This window comes from Rhodamnia argentea, chromosome 4 (assembly GCF_020921035.1).
Source record: "Rhodamnia argentea isolate NSW1041297 chromosome 4, ASM2092103v1, whole genome shotgun sequence".
Lineage (NCBI taxonomy): Eukaryota > Viridiplantae > Streptophyta > Magnoliopsida > Myrtales > Myrtaceae > Rhodamnia > Rhodamnia argentea.
Genome location: NC_063153.1, coordinates 20,773,127 through 20,795,554, shown reverse-complemented (window position 1 = coordinate 20,795,554; position 22,428 = coordinate 20,773,127). Strand labels below are relative to the sequence as shown.

The window sequence follows — 22,428 nt, the reverse complement described above, 5'->3', positions numbered from 1 at the left end:
CGTCGAGAATCGGCGGCTCGAATATTTAACATCGATTACGAACTTGGCAAGAAAAATCAAGGTACTAAAATTTACACTTTTTTTTTTCTCATTTGACTGGTTAGCGAGTATCACAAAGTACCATCCACTGAAATCCTTAACAAAACCATTTTCTGTAAGGTGTACCACAAATCATCTATGCTCGAATGTATACATACATGAACAATCGCGTTGAGATAAGTAAGCTTTTGTTCGAGATATTTAACACCTTATGCGGGATAATTTCCTATGGAAGAGATAATTAATTAGTATGATGTTTTTATCGATTAATTGCATCGATCGAGATTGCATATATATTGCACATATATCTTCCTTCGATTGTGTATATCCATATCTTGATTGAGATGTTATCCCAGGATAGCTATTTATAGGCTGGTGTGTTCTTCATTAATGTGTGCATCGAAATATACATAAATTTCACGGTTTTGTGTTCGACTTCATCATTCTTTGAACTACGGTCTATATAAACAATATTGAATCTATATGTTGCTTGCTTCTCTTTGAGTCATATATTTCATATTTCTGTCAGGTAGATCCAAAGGACCAAGAAGGTTTATTCCATCTTTTCTGGAACACTCCAACGAATACAAAAAGGCTAAATGACATAGAACTGACAATAGAAATGCGATAATGAATCTGCCTTCGATCATCTCAGAATCAGCTAGCAGCTTCTCGCATTACACAAGGAATCACTCCCTCGTCACAAAATCAATGAACTTTCATGCGACATCGGATGATTGAATTGAGAACCCCAAGTTGTTGAAGCCGTACTAGTAATCTCGACTTATTTATTGAAGTTAAAAGAGCAATAGATTAATGGGATAAGTGAATCAGAAGTCCTAAAACTTATAATGAAAATGCAATTGAGTAATAAAACTTACAAAAAGGTGCAATCAAATCCTAAAACCTATCAAGTTTGTGCAATCAAGTCGACGGTTAATTCCGTCCAAATAGGTTAATGGAAAATGCTGACGTGACTCATTTTAATCATTTCTCTCCCTTGCAGGGCAAATAATTTGAAGCTCATATTCCATGTGTTCAAAATAGGGTCGTTTTGGATCATTTACGGATCCAAAACGATGTCGTTCATCTCTTGCCCCAAACCTACGGTCTCTCTTTGTTCTATTCCTTCTTTTTTGACGCAAGTCCCAAGTTTTGAGCCCCAGATCATAGGCGAGTTTTGCTAGCCCCAAATCAAAGCTATGAGATATCTTCTTCGTTGATCGAGAGTCAGTGCAAGCCCTAAATCAAAGGCATGAGATATCTTCTTCGTTAATCGCCGATCCATGCAAGTCGTCGCTTCTCATTTCGTGGTGTCGCGATGGCAAATCAAAGGTTGATGCCAAAATGTCGCCGCATCGCGTGCAAGCCGTCCCGCGGGAGCGGGTCCATGCAAGCCCTAAATTCTCATTTCCTTGTGTCGCGGTGGCAAATCGAATAAGGTCGGCATTGAATCTCTTCTCATTGCATGCAATTCATATCTCTCCTCTTTGAAGGTATCCCACTGTTTCATGGAAGATTATTCTCTTTGGAACGCTAAGAATAAAACATATATATCTGCTGCTTCTCGTTTTTTTTTTTTTTGAAACAAATTTTCAGGTTAGGAACTTGGAGAATTCATTCGTCAAACATTGTTAAATTTTGTAAAGTTATCTAGAATCCGAAAAGATTACGACTAGAAAGAGATGACATGGATGAATTCGTTCTGCCTGTTAGAAAGGCTTTGCAATGTTTTACATAGACATGGCCAAAATGAACCGGGGCTCGGAACCGGCCCGTTGACCCAACCCACGATTCCATAATTGTGGGAACCAGCTCGGAACCGCCGGTTCCGACCCGATTTTTTTAATAAAAAAAAAAGAAAGGGAGGAGGCCCGAGGAAAAAGAATCATTGGGCCTAGGAACCGGCGATTCCGAACCGGAACCGGAACCGGCCTGGAACCGGGCGGTTCCACCTTTTTAGGAATCGAAACCGGCGGTTTCACGGAACCGGCCACGTCTAGTTTTACAATAGGCATGGCCTTTTATTCCCTCAAAATCTTGATTTGCTTTCTCCGATTTGGGCAGTCATTTTGCCTTATGCACAGATGAAAAGATTGCTAAGGCAAAGAGTCTCTCGGTCTCCGTTTTGTTCCACAGGATTTGTTTTTATTGGCGACAATTAGCATTCCTTACTTTATTAAAGATGATGTCACTTGGTAATAAATTGAATGTTGCTGGTGCTAAATGTATTCGAGCAATTACTCTTATTACCTAAGGTTCTTTTAATCGAGTAACTTATTCTTCTTTTTTAGTGTGGTCGGTTGGTCAGAATCTTCTATTGCCCGATCGAAGAATGGCGACCGGAAGAATGAGGGCACCAACATCTGACTCGAGTGGCGTAACTCCTAAGGAGGTGGATGGCTATGACAAGGAAAAGAAAGGTCGAGTAATCATACATATGTCGCGGGGTCTTCGAGTCGTTTTTTAAGGTCCTTTTACTCAGGCGAAGGGTCTCGAGAAAGCGAGCTAGAGTGAAACTGACGATTAAGAACCGTGCTTTTTTTTAGTTAACGAGACATCGGGGTTAAGTGTGACCGTCATAACGATGTTGTTTGGACAAATAGATATCGTGCTCAAATGTAGCTCGTTTGTAGAACAATACGCTCTTGCATTAGATTTTAAAAGCAAGTCCGGCAACGACAACTTGCTCCAAGCATAAGCTTGAGAGAGGTTCTTACGTAAGAAGCCTCGGCTCAAAATCAAATTGTGAGCCATTATTGGTCTAGCCCTGCAATTTAGGCTTTCGCGAAAAATGAATGATTAAATAATCACTTGTATCGCTTGAAAAAATCAGTCATTAAAAAGAATTTTCATTATAAATAGCAATTATGTCTACACTTTTTCGTGGGGGATGAAATTATTTTTCGATCATTTATTTTTGTAAATAATACAAACGATTTTTTTTTAGAAAAATATTTTCCAAAAAATTCATCTTCGGCGGAACAAACGCACCTTGTATAACATTTTTTTTTTTTTGCCAATTATGCATTTTGAGGTATTGCAACTATCATGCAATAAAAGACAAAGAACACCCTAAGGCCAGCTATGCTAATGAAGGATCCATTTTCTTGAACGTGACATGTCCGCCCAAAAACTCCCAAAATTGGAGTCTCGTTGCATTAATAAAATTGAACTCGGTCACACTCGACGACGCCGCTTTTGCCTATTGACGCGATAGCATCCTTCCATCACTAGATGGAAAGCAATGTTAACATTATTTGATCGGGGAAGCTTAATTTGTTTGTACTAAGCTCTCCGTTAAAAGGAAGATCTTTTACACGATTCTGACTATCGAGTTACGCTTGCCGTCGTCTTGTTTGCATCCGATTTAGTAGGGTAGTAGCTCTAATCTCTATGGGTCTAGACTTTTTCCTTTTTTGGGACAAATCTAGGGGTCTAGACTTTGCTAAGAAGAAAATTGTAGGGTTGGCATGTGATTCTCCCCCTCTAGAAAGGGAGAAGATCCTCTCATGGGGACATGCCATGGGAGGAAGGAGGAGGATAAAGCCCATTGACTTATTTGGCATGGGGGTTGCTTCCCTCGCTAAAGTGGCTCTACCAAGAGAAGAATAGGCCAACAATTCAACCCCATCTTGTGCCTTGAATTAGGCATAGTGCCCATAAGAATGGACGTCTCGTTCCGCTTTGGTCCATCACACCATCCTTTAGAATGACCCTCTAAATGAAAAGATGTCACCAATGTTTTACGACCAATCTCCAATCCCGAGGCTTATCTAATTATTTTGAAGTAATTTTTGTGCATCAAGTTAGGTTTGTTTTTGTAAGATTTTGTAGGATCACTGCCAACCGTTGTAAAAACTTAAACTTTTGATATCAAAGTAGGAGGTTTTGAGTTTAAATCTTTCTAGGCCCCGTTTGTCTCTTCAATTAAATATATTCATGCTCAATATTAGGCAAAAAGACCAAATTTAGGGTTTGGGAGAGTGTTAGATTAATTAAATATTAAATCAAGCTTTCATCTATCGGTTTAAACTTTTGGATTGTACTTTCTAACAATCTTTGTCAATTCGATTAAAGATGGGATCGAGGGATTTACCGAAAAAATCCTTGTGATTTTGACTCCAAGCGATCATGTTGGATAGTATTTAAGTACTAGATTTCACGCTTCACAAAGTACGCTTCCTAAACTAGATAAATTTTTGAAATAATCTTCTAATTCAATTAAAAAAAGGAAAAAGAAGAATCCTTGGGGGGAATATCCATCTTCCTCTTCTAATTTATCCAATTCTTAAGACAACAACATGGGATGACATCGAGGGCAAATTTACAAGTACAGACCCTAATAAAGAAAAATCATGTGCGTAACATACTTTTAATTTGACCTGCAGCTCAAAGCAGCACGAAGTTGCAAGAAAGGCAAGCGAAGCGACTGTTCATCATCCACTTAGATGAAGTTTGCCACGTGGCACCTGAGTGGGAAAAAGAAAAGTCATCGTCATCGCCATCGTCAGCAAATTCTATATTTTTTTTTAATTAAGGAGTAATTCGTTTTAATTATTTCTATTTTTTTATTTTTCATTTTGTAGTTCATAGGACCATTCACTGAACTGGAGGGAATGGTTGAGCGGTTAATTTAACTCTCTATCTCTCTCTCTCTCTCTCTCTCTCTCTTCAAGTGGTGGTAGCTTGACGAAGAAGAGTGCGCAGGTTAAGCGAATCTCCTCCCTCCCTAGCGTGCGCAGGTTAAGCCAGTTCATCACCTAGAGACAAAACTCAAAGCCCGACGACTTCTGCTCGGTGTGTACAACCTTTACGTGAGGGGCGATTTGAGTCTTGAGGGATTGTTGGAGGACTTACTGGGCGTTTGGTTCATGGATCGATGAGACCTTGATGATCGATGTCGAAGATGAAGCATTTGCTGAGGAAGCTCCACATCGGCGGTGGAGGCCTGCCCGAGCACCACAGGCTGGGCGAGAGCCGGCCCGAGCTGAGCCCTAACTTGGCCGCGAGCCCCGGGCAGGTACCCGATCCGGCGCCGTCGCCGTTGCCGTCGTCGGATTCGCGAGCAATGGGGGGGACCGCGGTCGAATCGGCGGGCGATGATGCGGGCGGCTTCAATTTCCTGGAGGAGGAGTTCCAGGTGCAGTTGGCTCTGGCGATCAGCGCGTCGTCGGCTGATCACGTGGAGGTGCGCGAGGACGCCGAGGAGTCGGCTCAGATCGATGCCGCCAAGCGGATTAGTCTCGGCTGCCCCGCGGCCAACCCGGCAGAGCCCAATGCCCTAGTGGAGTTTCTCTCGCTTCGATATTGGGTAATTCTTCTGATCCCTAGGTTTTTGAGGGGTTTTTTTTAGTAACTTCTGTGGCTTTTGAATCAGGTTGAATCGAGATTGGATCGGTTTTTTGTTGTTGTTGCGATTGTGTTGTGTACTTTGTAATAGGCTAGTTGCTGATCCATCAAAATGGTCATTTGGAATTCTGCTTCTGAGTTTCAAATGCTTGTCAGCATCCTTTAGGTCACTAAGTGTTGATTGGCAGGCAATGCCACTTTCTGCGGTTGGCTTCCATGGGATTGCCTTTTAGAACCAACTGGTCGACCAATTTTGTCTGCATTGACTGCCAATCAACATTTAAAAGAAAGTAGGCCCTCCATGTATGGTATGAAAAGTTTGCAGTTAGATGGAGCAAAAGGATCCTTGTATGCTTAGTCTTGTAATTTCTCTACGTCATTTCTTAAAAAATCTTGTGTCGTGGAGCTTCACCTATAAGCTTCCCTGCTAAAATCTTGGCTAAGTGTTGCTTATGCCATTCAGCCTAAAAATGCATCACAAATTCTATAAGAGCGTTTGAATTTCTGTCTTTTTTGTCTTTCATTAACCTCATGTTTCGGTTTAGGAACCTGATTTTACATATCAATAATGGTATGTTTTGATCTTACAGTTAGTTTTTGACTGGTTGTTATTTGCATTTACTGAATCAAATTTTCCCTTTCAGTGTGTTATTACAGTATTGCCATCTAATTGAATGCTAGTTACGTTTGTCTCACGTGCTTAATTTGTTTACCACATTGTAAAACCACTCCTTGAAATGGAAAATCCTGATTTTCTGAACTTTAATAATAACCTTGTTGCTGTACCTCATTCGTCTGCATCATTTAGTAAATTTGGCAAACCTACTAGAAGATAATTGTACTATATAAGTTTTAGCTGAAAAGGGATGAAATCTGTATGTGACTCTTGTCACATTGTTGTGAAACTTTGAACACTTAGTTTTTTGGTAGTCAATTTTAACTCTTTACTTTTTAATTGAATGCAGACATATAATGTGGTCAATTATGATGAAAAGGTGATGGATGGATTTTATGACGTGTATGGCATCAAATCAGACGTAGTTGCACGAGGAAAGATGCCATTATTTGTGGATCTTCAAGCTCTATCTGTTTATGATGATGTTGACTACGAAGTGATATTGGTGAACCGCATGGTTGATTTTGAGCTTCAACAGCTCGAGGAAATGGCAGTTTCTCTATCTATGGAGTGTCAAGCTTCTCAATGTGGTCCTTTTATGAGTGGCCTGATTCAGAAAGTTGCTGATATGGTTGCTAATAGAATGGGCGGTCCAGTTGGCGATGCTGATGAAATGGTGAAGAGGTGGAGCACGAGAAGTTCTGAGCTCCGCAGTTCACTCAAAACTGTTATTTTGCCTCTTGGACTACTCAATGTTGGACTTTCACGGCACAGGGCCTTGCTTTTTAAGGTGTTACAGTTTTTCAAGCAATTCATGACGTAAACTGATTGATAGACAGAATAACCTGGCTTTGCTTCTCTCTTTTGTTATTTTCACTATTCTCAGTGAGCTCTCTCTAGATTGTGAAGTTTACAAGTTTGCCTACATGTCTGTATTAAGCCCATGTCAAATTTGCCTCATACATTCTCTATTTTGAATGCTAGGTTCTAGCAGATAGGCTTGATATTCCCTGTAAGCTGGTAAAAGGAAGCTACTACACTGGCACTGATGAAGGAGCCGTGAATCTGATCAAGATTGATGCTGGAATTGGAAGGTGATGATCTGCTTTTGTAACATCTCTGATTATCTTAAACTTGTTGCTAAAGGTGAAATTGCTTAAGAAGTTTTATTCACTTTTCTGTAGTAACCTTGAAACTGTTTTTTGGCCTCCTTAATTTTCATTCTTGCTGCTCGTATAGTGAGTCTTGTTGAAATTTCTTGGTAAGTTCTGTATGCCTTCATGCTTCAGGGTGCAGGGTTGCATTGTTTTGAGAGTAGAGTTATCCAATTCTGTTGGTAGTTAATTTTCTGGACACTTGAAGCATGGCGATGGTGCTTATTACCTAGAATTGGTTACTTTCTATCATATCATACTAGTGTATAGAAAAGCAACAACAAGAATAACAACAAATTAAGCCTTATCCGCTAAGTACAGTCCGCTGTATGAATCCTATGACAGTATTGTGGGTATCCTATGCAGTAGAATGGTGTGTCACGAGCTGTGACTGTTTCTTGGGTCGTAGTGATGTGTCGTAGTGATGTCTGTGGTTTAAAATCTTTTAGTGGCCGGGACAATTTTTCTTGTAATGCACATTGTCATCTGCTCTTTCTCATCTCGAATTCTGAATTGATTTCTTCTACCAGTCTATAGAAGTAACTGACACTACTTTGATTAATGTGTTGAATAGGTGCGGTGAATACATAATCGACTTGATGGCCGCTCCAGGCACTCTCATTCCTGCTGAGGTACCTGCAAGTTGTCTACAGTGTTCCGATATTGAGAGATCGCCTAATTTGCTTGACACTAGAATTCAAACACTGGCAGTGGGCCTGAATTTTGAGGTACCTTGCCACATTGGCCACTTGAATACAGGAGACACATCTCGTCTTGGCAATAGCACAGAAGAGGATGAAAGGATCCTTTCTGAAAGAAATCAAACTGAAATATTTGAAAATGATTTTGGGAAACTTCTTCCCTCGCTACATAAATCACGGGAACGTCCACCAAGTGTCAGCGGAGAAGCAAGACAATCTCAGAAGGTCAAAGTAAAAAAGGTGTCAAAGTATGTTATCAGTGCATCGAAAAATCCAGAATTCGCTCAGAAGCTCCATGCTGTTTTGGTGGAGAGTGGAGCCTCCCCTCCACCTGATTTATTTTCAGACGGTGATGGTCGTGAAGTTGGCAAACAAAATGCTCATGAAAGATGCTACTTGGCTGAAGGACATGAAGGAGGTGTTTTGTCTCAGCATCATCAGGATAAGTTCTTTTCCCGTCATGATCATCATTTACCTTCAACTGTTGTTGGACCAGTGGAAAGACCTAGCTGTGCTGGTGAATCAGAAATGAATGCCATGGAATTGTGTGAAAAGCTTGTAAAGTTGGATAAGGATGCTGCCACTTCTGGCTACTCTTTATGTTCTGAACCTTCCGGCGTTGCAAGTGAAGGGTTTGTGCTTGTTAATAGTGGAATCAGTAATATGATTCAGACTAGTGCTATGATCTCAGGTATGGCTCTCCTGTCTTTGTACTTGGGAATCGCCTTGCATAAGGAATTGATTTAGGAGACCTTCTTTCTGTTTCAGGTGATTCTTCTCCAAGTCAAGTTGACCGGTGCACAACAAGTGGTAATAACTATGACAATGCAGGTGCTCAATCCTCTTCAAAACGGCAAGAAAGAGCCAGAGCCAGCGGCGCACATGTAATATACTGTAATGGTCACAGTGAGACAATTAACCCAGCACTTGGTGGGGATGCAGAATGTGACATTAGATGGGAGGATCTTCAGATAGGTGAACGAATTGGTATTGGTAAGAACTTTTACACTTTCTTTGTCAGTCCTGTTGGGAGGATCGAAAATTCTTAGTGATTTTTTTCAAATGCTGTCTAAGATGTGTATGCCTTTAATGTATGTCGAAGATCATTGCGTTACAATAGGATGTCTATCTTGCATCTTGACCGATTACATTCCGAGCTCAGCATTTATCAGCTATTAAGAGTCCTTATTTGGTATTTTCATCAGATTGTTCTCTGCTATCTAGTTTCCTTGGTGTGGAATTGGACTTCTTTGTGCACTTTTGGTTTTTTGCTTCAAGGCCATATCTTCTCTCTCCTAGCTTGAGCATTGAGTGCTTCTATTTTCTCATAATGCTTTTTCTTAATCCTTAGTTGTTCTCTCTTTCCATGTATTAGTCTCTAGAATTGATTGACCATGTGATGCATTTTGTCATCTGTTAAAAACCTTTAAAAGTGGGTCCATTTGGCATTTTTCATGTCTATGTTAATGTAATGGATCTTCTTGGCTAGAGTATGTAATGGCATCTTGTTCATACTGAAATTAAGGAGAATATTTTACGAAGGTCAGTTAAAACTGATTGGATGAAAGGCGCGTATCCATATCTTCTTTCAGAAGAAGGCTTCTTTATTTTTGTATTTGATTGTACGGGTATACTGTCCTCCATTTTGCATCTATATGATGAAACTGACATCTTTGAGTATAGTACAATTTGTAGTTTTGCGCACTTCAAATTGTCAAAGATCACATTAAAGCTTAGGGGGATATTTCCATCTTTTCGTAAGCTTAATTATACCTTAGTATGCACATAGATGAGTAAATTACGAGCTATAGTGGAAGATTTGATATTCAGGCCGCCTTCAAAACCTTATCCCTTCCTCTATGTTTTGGTAAGTTAGGGCTGTTCGCTGGAGTTGTTCAATTGCCTCTTAGCCCAGTGCCTGTGATGTGTCATCTCCGCTTGTTCTCAGCCCTTTGGGAATCCCTTGTCTTTGGCTACCGTCTTTATTTACCTTTTTGCTCACTCCCGGGAGAGAGCTATTGATTTGCAAAAACTACTTGCCCGTAGGCTTTAAAGCTCTTTGAGAGCACCTACCCTGCGCCTTTGTTGACATATCCTTACAGTGAAGGGTGAGGTCCAAAAGAGGAAAGGTTTACCTAGGCTCCTAGAGATGAGGAAGAGAATATTGGGAGATGAAATGCTTCGGGAGCAAGGAAGAAATGCATTGGCTAGTGTCCTTTGGACATTGTCTTGGCATTCTTTGTTGGTTTTGAATTTTGGTTGCTGGGAATTTTCTCGTGAAATGGTAGGATATAGCAAGCACAAGGGTTTATTTGTATTTTGCTGAATGATTTTATTTGGGAGCATGTTCTTGCCATACTGACAATTGTTGAACTTGAATGTGGAATTTCATTAAAGAACAGTCGTGCTTGTAATAAATATCTAGATTTTTAATTGCCTGTCTGTCATTTAATACTAGCAATGGGTTCTGCTCATGTTTTATCTTGCAGGATCATATGGGGAGGTCTATCGAGCAGAGTGGAATGGGACTGTAAGGACCAGTTATTCTCACTGTCATGATTGTTCATCATTAGTTGATACCAGCCTCACTTTTAGTCAGATTTATGGTGATTTATGTCACTTAAAGACTAAAATCTTTTCTGTCGTGTGAAGCAAAAATCCTCACCAAATGCTCTTCAATCCCTTAAGAAATTCTTGGCCTCTTACTAATGAACTTTTTCTTTATGTATGACATAGTTTTAAATTCACGATTGCTTGGTTTTATGGTCTGCATATAATTTGGGTTGCATGTTCTGTAATGGTGTTCTTGGCATTGTATCTGATGACAGGAAGTTGCTGTAAAGAAGTTTCTGGACCAAGATTTTTCGGGGGAAGCATTGGCTCAATTTAAATGTGAAGTAAGTTCAATTCCTTGAATTTCATTACCGTATCAGTTCCTTCATGGGATGAAACTGATCAAACTTTATGCTTTCTTTCAAGGTTGAAATCATGTTAAGGTTGCGGCATCCTAACGTCGTCCTTTTCATGGGAGCAGTTACACGGCCTCCTCACTTTTCTATATTGACGGAATTTCTCCCTAGGTTCTCCAGTTCACAACTCTGTTCAACTAGTGATAGCTTTATACTACAAGTTTTGGTCTTCCTTCCAAATGTTTAGACGTTTGATGACTGATTTCTTCACGTGATATTGCAATCATAAAATCTCCACTTTGATTTTGCTTAGGGGAAGTTTATACCGGTTACTGCATCGTCCCACTCCTCAACTTGATGAAAGGAGGCGAATGCGAATGGCTCTTGATGTGGTATGGGATTGTCCTACTAACCTCTCTCCTTGCCTCTCCCTGGCCTCCCTCTCCTCATGATCTCTGAGTGCAGGGGAGCGTGAGCTCATTCCAGTTACATGTGCATGACATTGTGCATGTTCCAATTGCCTGCTTGTCTTAGGCCATGCATATCTTCCGCAAGTTTCTGCAGAGATACATTTTTTTGTGAGATATCTGTTACATCCATGAGCTCCTCCTCACCTTCCTTTCTGGGCCTTTTTTTCTCCTTGCTGGCAGGCGAAAGGGATGAATTACTTGCACACAAGCCACCCAACTATTGTGCATCGAGATCTAAAATCTCCGAATCTCCTCGTCGACAAGAACTGGGCTGTTAAGGTTTACATTAACAAGGATTGGACACTTCTTCCCCACTTTGGCACTCTTATCTTGAATTTAGAAGCAACCTTTAAGATATGTCATTTTGCCTTTCCAGGTTTGTGATTTTGGCTTGTCACGGATGAAGCACCATACATTTTTGTCTTCAAAGTCCACCGCTGGAACGGTAAATGTCAATGGTGATATTTATTTACGCCTATTGCTGTATTGTCCAATGTCCCCCCTAGAGATGAAATGAAATCATGAGAACCATTTGTGCTATCCCAATGATGAGGCCTTATTTTGTTACAGCCGGAGTGGATGGCACCAGAAGTTCTAAGGAATGAACCAGCCAACGAGAAGTAAGTGTAGGCGATGTTGTCGTGTTCCATTTCTATCATTTTTTTATTTTACTCCTGGATTTGTCGTGTGAACATATCCATACATTTTGCAGATGCGATGTTTATAGCTTTGGAGTGATACTGTGGGAGTTGGCAACCTTGTCTATACCATGGAAGGGGTTGAATTCGATGCAAGTTGTTGGAGCTGTTGGTTTCCAGAACAGGCGTCTTGAAATCCCAGAGGAAATTGACCCCCCTGTTGCACAGATAATACAAGAATGTTGGCAAACGTAAGTCTTAAGCCTAAAATTTCTGCAATATATCTGGTCAATATGAAGATGCGGATTATCTGATTGAGAATGGTTCTTGACATTTCCCACACAAGATCTGGTTTCTGTATTTTTAGTTGTGTTATTCTTACTTTTACCAATATTTTGAACGACAAAGTCATTTATCTGGTAACCGGAAGTCTTCGTGCTGTGACTCCCAATCAATCTTTGCTGCTTTCACTCATTGACTTGAAGTTGCCTCTTGCAGGGAGCCACATTTGCGGCCTTCTTTTACTCAGCTTATGTACCGTCTTAGACGTCTCCAGCGGTTGGTTGTTGACAGAAAGAATTCTACCGGGTAACATTACTGGGGGATTGTTGCTCCTGTGATGCTCGTAGTCAGACAGATATGCTCGATCCTCGGCTCGAAGAGCTGGAGGTAGAAGTTTTCGTTCGGCAAAAGGAACTGTAGAGAGAGAGAAAGGTCTTTTTATTCGTGAGGTGCTGGCTCAGTCAAAGTGGGGGCACGTGCACTCTCCATTCAGCAACACAAGGTGGACATCCTCTTCAATGAAGCAGGCTGCAAAAGTGCAGTGGAGGATTCCCACTTGGAATGTGCTTTTGTTCTATTACTATTACCTGCAACTGTCAATTCTCATGTAAGAAAGTGCAAGAAGCAAAGAACAATGCAGAAAAAAAAAAAAAAAAGGTACAAACCAAACAAAAAAAACTAAAAATAAAAGGTCATTATGTAACTTGTAGAGATCTTACTTGTGAAGTGTAAACAGTCGATCTCTGCAGGGTATTGTGAAAAATTGAATGGGAAAGAAAAAAGGGAGGCTTGTTTTGGATGCTCTCTCGTTTTTGGATTTAGCACTGATTTAAGGTCCATGAGCCCAAGGTGGGAAGTCTGGTCTGATTGGGATCTGGAAAGATCGCTCTATGAACGATTATTCGAAGTCGCTCAGACATCACAAGATAAAAAAGTACAGTTTCTTTAGCATAAACCTTCACAGAAACATCGTAGAATATGGTAATTGTTCATAAACTCTATTGATAGCGAGAAACGCATTGGTATTTAGACTCAAAACGGAATTCTACTCCAAGATTAAATCTGAAATTTCTAACAAAGAAACATGAAGTAGGAAACATGTGTATTACAAAACTTGCTTCTAGTTGGGAGAAAGAACGTATTAAATCCCTAAGAGAACCCAACTCTTAATTGACAGAATCTGGTCCAATTTAAACTTTACTGATGCAACAATGTGTCGAACCAAAAAAGTTTGGTCGAAACGTCAATGTTCGAACTATGCATGCACCATTCCCATCCGGATTGGAGAGAACTCGTTGTCAGTCCGGGAAGACCAGAATTTGCCAATTTCAGTCGTACCTGTGAAGGATAATGCCTCGAGGTTTCGGCCTTCTTGGTGCTCCCAAGTTAGTAGGCTCCGGCTTTCGCTTCTTCCTCAGAGGGAATGCTCGACCTTCCTATCACCAAGCAGGGCGTGAAGCCTCACCATGTTTCTCGAAACTGGCAAATGCCACTTCAAGGATCGCTCCTTCGAACCAGGCTTAACAATCGACCGCATACCAAAATACTGCGTGTTAGCTTGAGCTTCCCCGGTCCTCCCGGCTATTGTCCGCATCGTTCATCTAATTCAACTTCAACTCTTGCTGGTACTGCTCAATGAGCTTTTCGCGATTTCTTTTGCCAGGACCTCTACCACGAAGCTACGGGAACACAACCGGAAAGCTTCCTTCGTGGTTAATGTTCGATCAAACTCGTCCGTCTTTTCAATGGGGATCTCTCTCTCTCGTCCATCATCCACATTGCCTATATAGCTTCGCCGTTCTTCTCATCCGCGTTTGGACCACCCCAAACCGATGGTTTCATTGAGCCTCCCCTGATGCTCAAGCAGCTTCAGAGCAGCCGACAACCCTTTACCCGACACGGCATCACGAATCATCTTATTGGGGACCGCGACAATTTCCTCCTTTTCCCAATTAGCAGGACCTTCATCATCGTAACCAATTTTCTTCCAACCTTTCATCCGGTCTCGTCTTTCCCTTCACCATCAGATGTTGCTACCGGCGCTTCATTCCTGAAGAGTCTTTGCGAATCAGGCTCACAAGGTTCTTCGCCGACACTGAGGCCTCAAACAAACTTTTCTGTTTCTGTGATCACCATCCTGTTCTCCTGTGCGTCTCCAGCTCCAACACTCTGGCTTTCTGTGCGTTGAACGCTAGGACCAGGAGGGCTAGTGGCATGGAGAGCAATTGCTTCGGGGTCAACATCGACCAATGTCCCAGCTCTCCAACATGTTGATCAGCCGTCGGGAATGACCGCATTTTCGGCATGCACCATCTCAACAGCAAAGAGTCTGCTCCACCGACTGCAACCTAGATTCACCGCCGGCTTCAGCAGTGGCCAATCAGGAGGAGGAGGCGTTACTATAGTACTGAAATCCATAGGAGAACCTTTTAACTAAGAAACATACGAAATTAAACATCCTACTTTCAATAGGAAAAGGAAATTCATCAAATTCCCAATTGTACTCTAATCTAAATGAAGGAATTCTAGTCCAAGCAAAGGCTCTTAAATTGAATTGATACAACAGTAATCGACCAAACAAAAAATTGGAATTTGATACGACAGACAAGCTTCCAAATTTAGCGAACCGACGTGCCATAACTGGCAAATCGCCTAGACCACTCCGCCTTCGGCGTTGGCTTTTTTTCCTTTTTTAGGAGAAACATAAGGAATGAAAGAATGTAGTACTTGATAGCTTTTTCTCTTTTTGTGAGGCTTTTGCCCTGTGAACGTACCAAAACAAGAAAACATTGAGAAACAGAGTCAAGCTATGGAAACTATGTACAAGGCCCTTCGAAGGCGGACTCAACTGGGAGCACGAGCTATGAAACTCTCTCTACAAATGGGTCGAGTGACTGGAATCCAGGTTTTTCGCTTTTGCTTTTCCTGTCCTCGTCACTTTGAGATCCTTTCATAATGCGAATTAGTTTTCCCACGATGGCCAAATATAAATAATAAAATACGGAAATTGCAAACCAATGGCAGCATCGTAGTGCCACGTGTAATATTGTTCGCCTCGCTTTCTTCGCGGGTCCTCCTGCTTCCCAACCGAGCGAGCTTTTTCCCGTTTCAGGGTGGACTCGGCCACGACTCGGGGAAATTCCCGAGTCGACTCAGAATCCATTTGATCGGTCGTCTGGCCTTCTCTTTGATTCTTTCCCCAGTCAGGCGCTCTCGTTCTTCTCTCTCTTTCTCTCTCTCACACGCACCCACGATGTCAGCACTGCCTCCCGCGAATCCCGCGGCTTCGTCATCCTCCTCGTCCGCGATCGACGCCGATGATGTCCGAACGCGTCGGATTCTCTCGAGCAAGCTCTACTTCGAAGTCCCTCTCTCCAAGGTAACGCCTCTAATGCGCATCGCGCGTGCTTTTTGTTCTTACTGAAGACTGAGTCCTCGAATCGCTCAGGTGCCGCTGATTTACTCTCCTTCCTACGACATCGCTTTCCTCGGGATTGAGAAACTGTAAGTGATCCGATACGAATGTTCATGCTTCGTTTAAGTTCCTGTTGCTTCCTGGACGAGACTCGTGGATGATGAGGGAAACTGAGCTTTGTTCGTTGCGACAGTTTAATCTGTTCCCCCGATATTTTGATGGGGATAGTTTGCATATTGGTATTGGCCGCTGTCCGTTATCTTCGAATTCGTAATAGCGAGGTCTTGTCTAGATGCTAATTCTCGGGGAGCTGATGCTGGAATTTTTCACTTAGGAAAAGCGCATAGAAAGTAAGAAAGCTTATCAGTTTGGTTTGAGGCGTTCTATTGTACCATTAAAAATCAAGTTTTAGTCACCAATGGGAAGAAAGATGGCTACATAATCTCGCATAGGGATGCTTTGTTTCTCCCTGTGCCAGTAAATTCCTCGGTTACTTTATCCTTGAGAGAGAATTGGGCACTTTGATTTGTGTCCCTCCTTCGCCTTCTGATATTAACATCGAGAACTACAAGCTTTGTTGGTTGGTCAAGTATCCGAGGGAGGACTTTGGATTCTTCATGATTTTTGAGTTCCTTACTTTCTTATGATATAGAACTATCTCATGCTTGGCACAAGATCATGCACCATTAGAGAATTTATGAAAGCCTTTCCTGCACATGTTGCTTCTATCTACTTGATATGAAAAAAAATCGACTATCAAGGTGGTCATTACATTTCGACTAGTCGGCTTCATCATCAACTTGTCGATTTTCACTCTCACAGTTTGCTGTTCTCATCAAAGACTCTTTCACCCCTCGGGAAATGTGCAAGGTTCTCTTTAAACCGTTGGCGATAAGATTAAACCTTTTTGTAGATGCTGTGCCAAGAAAAAAGTTGATGAGCTTGGCATACATCGTACATGAATATTGGAACATCGATGAACCGGAGGATTGATCTAACTTAGGACCAACCAATGAGGATTTGATCTTTGTTCCATTGTCGTGTGCCTCTCTAAACAAACATCAGAATAAGCTCTTCATGATTACCTGCTACAAAGGTATATATGTAATCCTTGTAGGCACCCATTCGACTCTTCCAAATGGGGACGGATATGCCAGTTCCTTATTTCGGAAGGTGCTTTAGTAAAAGGCCGCATTGTCGAGCCTTTGGAAGCTTCAAAGGAGGATCTCGTTGTGGTATGCACTCTATTGCATAATTGAGCCACCTAATCAGTCTCCTCGCCGTTCACGTTTATGTTCATTCACTCATTGTGTTCTGGTTTACTTTTGCTATTGTTGTTACAGTGTAATCGATGGAAATTATTTGCTCTAATAAATGGAGTTATTAGTACATCTTAAGACCAGCCCGTTTTAAGCCTGACGAGTTATGGCTATAGAAGTTAGTTTGAAGACATTATGTTTTCTAGTTTGTTAAAAGGCCTTATGGCATGGGAGGCATGAGCAGAGAACAAGTTCAAAAGAGGTCCTCTTCAATCTGTTTGTTATCATTCAGCCAAAAAAAAAAAAAATTTCTGTTAGTTATCCAACCCAAAAAAAAAAAAAAGAATAGCTTGTTAAACTTGCATCATTGGGTATCCAATTTTTGAACATCATTCTAGGTTACAATCTTGAGGTGTCTCAGATTCTTATAAAGCTTGATGGGAAGATGCCACTGTCAATATTTACTAGTTCTCCCCACAAGACAAAAAGTAAGAAAAAAAATACTAGTTCATTGTGCTTCGATTTGGTACCCAGACATGATGTAGCTTTATTGAACTTTGAACTGGGTGTCAGAGGTTCACTTATCACTTGTTATATCAGATAAATGGACTGATGAAATCTCAATATACCGATACAGGTTCATTCTGAGTCATATTTGAATAGTTTGAAGAGCAGTGCTAGAGTTGCCATGATAATTGAGGTAAGTTGAATGTCTTCCATATGTGCACTAACTTGTTCATTTCGAGTTTTGAAGTGTCATCTACTTTTGCTGATGATGGCTTCTTCACATTCCAACATGATATTAAGGTCTTTATATTGAGAGGATTCACATATATTTACAGTAATAACTGGAACACATAAGTGAAAGCATATGAGCTTCGTGGGACATTCTTGCGCTTCTACTACTTGTCTAAACTTTACTAATTTGGATCATCCTGTTTGGCAGGTACCCCCTGTTGCATTATTGCCCAATTGCCTTGTTGATCAGAAAGTTCTTCGACCATTCCGCAAGCAGGTTTGTTAGTGATTAATATTAATTTTTGGGTCTATCTCCTATTTTCTTCATTTTCTGCATTTCTTTCCAGGTGGGGGGAACTATTTTGGCAGCAAAGCTTGCAAAGGAGCGAGGATGGGCCATCAATGTGGGAGGAGGGTTCCACCATTGTTCTGCGGATCAAGGAGGCGGATTTTGCACTTACGCTGACATATCTCTTTGCATACACTTTGCGTTTGCTCGCTTAAATATATCAAGGTACATGTGGGTGCTTTTCAGATGGATGATGGACTTTCTTCCAATAGTGAGTGTCTTGTTTCTTGGTTACGTGTCCCCCAAGTTTTAGAGTGGCCTTTGATCTCAGTTTGGGATTTGGTGCAGGGTGATGATAATTGATCTTGACGCGCATCAAGGAAATGGACATGAAACAGATTTTGCTCATGATAGTATGCTTATCACTTTGGTCACAGTTCTTGTTTTATTCGACCTTTTCAGTGCACCTTCATTGTTTTTCTACAAACAGGACGAGTTTATATACTGGATATGTTTAATCCTCAGATATATCCATTTGTAAGTCACAAGTCTACCTGCTTAAAATCAGTTGCTTAGGTCTTGGCATGATAATATATCCTGTTCATTGATTTTTCCCTCCACATGACCAGGATTATGAGGCCAGGAGATACATTAATCAGAAAGTCGAAGTAATGGTAAGTGGTAGTGCAAGTTTCAACTTCAATGTCTTAGTTCCTACTACTTAATTATTTTCATGGTTGTGATAGTTTTTCTTCCCTGTGGAATAAATTTGAACAGTCTGGGACCTCTTCAACTGCCTACTTAAAGAAATTAGATGAAGCGCTTGAGGTATTGCTTTACGCTTTCTTGTCAGTTCTTCAACTTTTGCAACATTTTCTCGCGGGTCAGGCTGCCCATTCACTTGCAATTAACTCACTAATATTGAAATTTTCTACTTGAACTACAAATCTCTTGTAAATTTCTATTTTCTGTAAAATGTCTTTCTCAGCGCCTTATGTTTTGAGCTTGAATGAAACATGGTCGAGCTTGTATTTTCATTATACTTGTTTTTCCCTCTGTCTAGTTAATTAGCATCATCTCTCTGATTTTGATTTGACTACATAATGCAAAAGTCGTTCTGCACAAGTTGATTAGAATGTACTGCAGCTTTAGGTAAAAATTCTGTAAATTGCCTAAAGCAATGCTATCAGTAGCTTATTCTGTAAATTGCCTAAAGCAATGCTATCAGTAGCTTTTTGCTTACTTCATAACTTCTTAGTATCAAAGACCTAATTCTTGATTATTTCACATTTACTATCTTTTTTAAAGAGCTTATCATCTGAGGAGATGTTTCAGGATGCCATCCTTGCAGTTGGTGAAACTGAAAGTCTACATGGTGGTAACTTCATTTAGCAATTGTTCTGATGTATATAACATCATTTTAGGTTGCTGCGCGTGCATTTGATCCTGAATTAGTGGTTTACAATGCTGGCACTGATATTCTTGAAGGTGATCCATTGGGCAGGTTGAAGGTATTTATCTTGCATTTGTTTATTGTATAGATCTTTTTTTTTTGGTCGAACTTAGTGATTTTTCTTTCTGGTCTTGGTGTTAGATCTGATGTCACTTTCTTACCCTATCTATTCATGCTTGATGGGCTGTGCAGATCACTCCAGACGGAATAACCAGCAGAGATGAGAAAGTTTTTCGGTTTGCTCGTGAGAGAAGCATCCCCATTGTGATGGTTACATCAGGTGCGCTCCACCTCCCTACTCTGTTAAACCAATTATAGCTTTGGTAGGCATAAGCTGTATTTGCATGTAGTTTGACTTAGAAGTAATTCTTGCACTGTGAGACATGCATAAGGGGGAGATTTTGCGCGCGCGCGCGCGAGAGAGAGAGAGAGAGATTGTTTTGGCCATGTTGAACGAATGCCAGATTCCCCAGTGAGGAGATGTGGACAAGTGAACGATACATAGTTTAGAAGGGGCAAGGGAAGGCCTAAAGGGATGTGGAAGGAGACAATAAAGAAAGATATGGAGCATTTATTGGTCACAAAGAATCTAATGAAGGATTGAGCAGTGGTGTAATAGGGTTCACATAGCCGACCACTATTCGTGGGATAAGGTTTGGTTATTATTGTCTGTCTTGATCAACGAAGAACCTTCCAGTGGTGAGATGTGACAAAGAGAATGTTTTTCTACAAGCTGTGTTTTGCTTTTGCCTTGTATAAAGTTACTTTCCGAGAGCCACCATCTGATAGCTGGCGGGGAATTTTCAAAAGATGCTTGGCATAGCGGGTTGTGCATTCAAAAGTATTTCCATCACATACGTAATTAGCCTAGCCTAGGCCATTTTTTGTCTCGGACGGGGGATGATCTTGAAGACTCAAGGAGTGGTTCAACTCGTGAAATTCCTTCTGGAGCTTTGACTAGTGCAAATTGATTTCTGTTTTTCTGTCTCAGGTGGCTACATGAAGTCCAGCGCTAGGGTCATTGCGGATTCCATAGTTAATCTTTCAAAGAAATGCTTAATAGATATGGAGACTCCCTGAGCAAGAGCATGATCTTGAGATGCAAGTTCAGTTGCCGACTCTTTAAGTTACTTGTGAAGAAAGTCAAAGCTAAGTTTAGTTGGCCCCTGACACAAGAGAGCCGTACGAAGACAAGGTCCCGTTCCTTACACTACGGTGCTTATTCTGAGGAAGCCTTTGCTACTTTCACGTCTGCTGCATGAAAAGGGAGCCTTGTACGTGTTGGATGACTTTGTAACTATGTATACGTGTGGAAAAGAAGACGCTCTTCATGCGAATCTCGTTACACAACGTAGATTTACCCGTTAGGTATCTCTGCAAACGGTATTCGGTATTCCTCTCGCCTGGAGATCTTATAAATTGAGTTAAGACATTGCTGTTAACGTGCCATTAAGAACATGGCCGTATTCATGGATAGTTGATTGGAGGGAGATATGTCATGCTTTCATGGTTGTATGGCTTGCAGCGACAGAAAACAGCTTGTTTACTCGGAAGATTTCGAGTGAAGATAAATATATGTGTACAAACTGTACATGTACTGTAGATTCATAATGTTTGTGTAGGAAGCTTACTTGATGCTCACAAGCCGAAAATTAGAGTTGGCTTCGAGTAGAGGATCAAATGGTGAAATGCCAGAATAGTTGCTGCAAGACACGAGAGTGAAAATAAAGATAATATCTCTCCTTCACTATAGACTTCATAAAAAAGAATATTAATTTGACCATTTGTCTATGTTTTTGTTCCTTGACCTTGTCGATTGATTATGGAATATAATCCAATTAAGAACTTAAATCACGTGAATATATTCCTCGCTGGAGTTTTATAGAAAAGCGATATGATATTTTAACACTCTCCTCACCCAGAAATTGGATCGAGAGCGATTACGTAGAATTGAAGAGCAGAGAGCCTCGTGTGATGAATTTGAGGCAGAGTCCAACTTTGGTACCATATTAAAAGAGAAAAGTATTTATTGTATTTGCATTAATTCAGTCATAATTTTTTTTAATTATGCTAATTTAATCTTAAATTTTTTGACAATTTGTTAATGGAGTATATCCGGCCTATTTTGACTTGAAATTGCACACACGGACTCCGAACGTCTTGCGTGCCACACGGTTGAGGGGTTTCTTTTTTCTTTTTGGCCAAAAAACAAAGGCTTTCATTACTAGAAATAAGTTTGGATACACTTGATTTGCTTCAGAACAAAGAAGCTCCAAAAGGGCCGTAGAGGGGGTTCAACACCCAATTTCAAGGCAATCGGTTTTTACACTGTGCCTTTGCAATCCAATCAGCAACTCTATTGGATTCTTTATTTATATGGACCAGCTTTATATTCTTGAAAGCTTTGAGAAGGGAATGGGCTCGTGCGATGAGACCTTGTAATTCCCAGTTGATATGTGCTCCGCAAGTTAGTGCACTAATCATATTAGAATGATTTGATTCCAGTTCAAGTGGGACTTCAGTTCGCCTGGAGAAGTACCTTAGGGATTACACCATGGCTTGCACCTCCGCCTGAGCTGCTGAAGGCGCCTTGATCGACCTCGCGAATCCCTCAATTAGCCTCCCAGAGCTATCATGGCAGACACCAGCCACGGCGCCTTCATTTGTTCCCGCCAAATAAGCTCCTTCCATGTTTATTTTGAGCTTTCCCGGCTCTGGTGGCCGTCATTGATGGAGGCGAAAGCTTGCTACACCTCGAGTTTTCTTCCTCGTAGGTAGCCATCGATCGAGATTTCGCTGCATTGCAACAGCTTCATCCACCACCTGCTATGGATCTGGCTCTTGTGCTCGAAAAACAGAGTGGTTTCGAGCTTTCCAGATTTGCCAGAGAACAGATACCAAGAGCTCGAAGGAGACTGAGGTATGTTTCAATTCTGCTAACCACCCTTCAAATCGCGGTAGACCCTAAGGGGAGATATTGATGTTCAGAGTCGTGTCTTTCCAGATTCTCCTCGTCCAAAGGCAAAGAAGAAAAAAACGTGCTTTACTGTTTCAGGGCTTTGATTACAGAGGCTGCAAAGGGAATGAGGTAATATTTGCCTCCTAAATAAGTT

At 41.1% G+C, this 22,428-nt stretch overlaps 2 protein-coding genes across 3 annotated transcripts; both read left to right on the top strand.

Moving 5' to 3' along the window:
• Nucleotides 1–4,677: 4,677 nt before the first annotated feature.
• On the top strand, nucleotides 4,678–12,960 carry LOC115741044 (probable serine/threonine-protein kinase SIS8). 2 transcript variants are annotated; one of them, XM_048277824.1, is made up of 14 exons: nucleotides 4,678–5,353; nucleotides 6,357–6,797; nucleotides 6,992–7,101; nucleotides 7,736–8,553; nucleotides 8,694–8,855; nucleotides 10,352–10,392; nucleotides 10,691–10,759; nucleotides 10,842–10,942; nucleotides 11,085–11,163; nucleotides 11,422–11,520; nucleotides 11,618–11,686; nucleotides 11,812–11,861; nucleotides 11,954–12,130; nucleotides 12,378–12,960. In XM_048277824.1, the coding sequence occupies exons 1-14, from the start codon at nucleotides 4,940–4,942 to the stop codon at nucleotides 12,469–12,471; spliced, it is 2,724 nt and encodes a 907-aa protein (XP_048133781.1). In that variant the 5' UTR covers nucleotides 4,678–4,939; the 3' UTR covers nucleotides 12,472–12,960. The 2 variants fall into 2 exon arrangements, with proteins under 2 accessions (XP_048133781.1, XP_030530610.2); XM_030674750.2 differs by having other exon boundaries at nucleotides 8,631–8,855.
• A 2,217-nt stretch (nucleotides 12,961–15,177) lies between these two features.
• LOC115741074 (histone deacetylase 2) lies at nucleotides 15,178–20,807 on the top strand. Its single transcript, XM_048278150.1, has 13 exons — nucleotides 15,178–15,540; nucleotides 15,610–15,665; nucleotides 16,694–16,811; nucleotides 17,473–17,535; nucleotides 17,782–17,850; nucleotides 17,921–18,087; nucleotides 18,211–18,275; nucleotides 18,353–18,399; nucleotides 18,492–18,536; nucleotides 18,640–18,690; nucleotides 19,287–19,373; nucleotides 19,508–19,595; nucleotides 20,307–20,807. The coding sequence occupies exons 1-13, from the start codon at nucleotides 15,415–15,417 to the stop codon at nucleotides 20,393–20,395; spliced, it is 1,071 nt and encodes a 356-aa protein (XP_048134107.1). The 5' UTR covers nucleotides 15,178–15,414; the 3' UTR covers nucleotides 20,396–20,807.
• The last annotated feature ends 1,621 nt before the right edge of the window (nucleotides 20,808–22,428 follow it).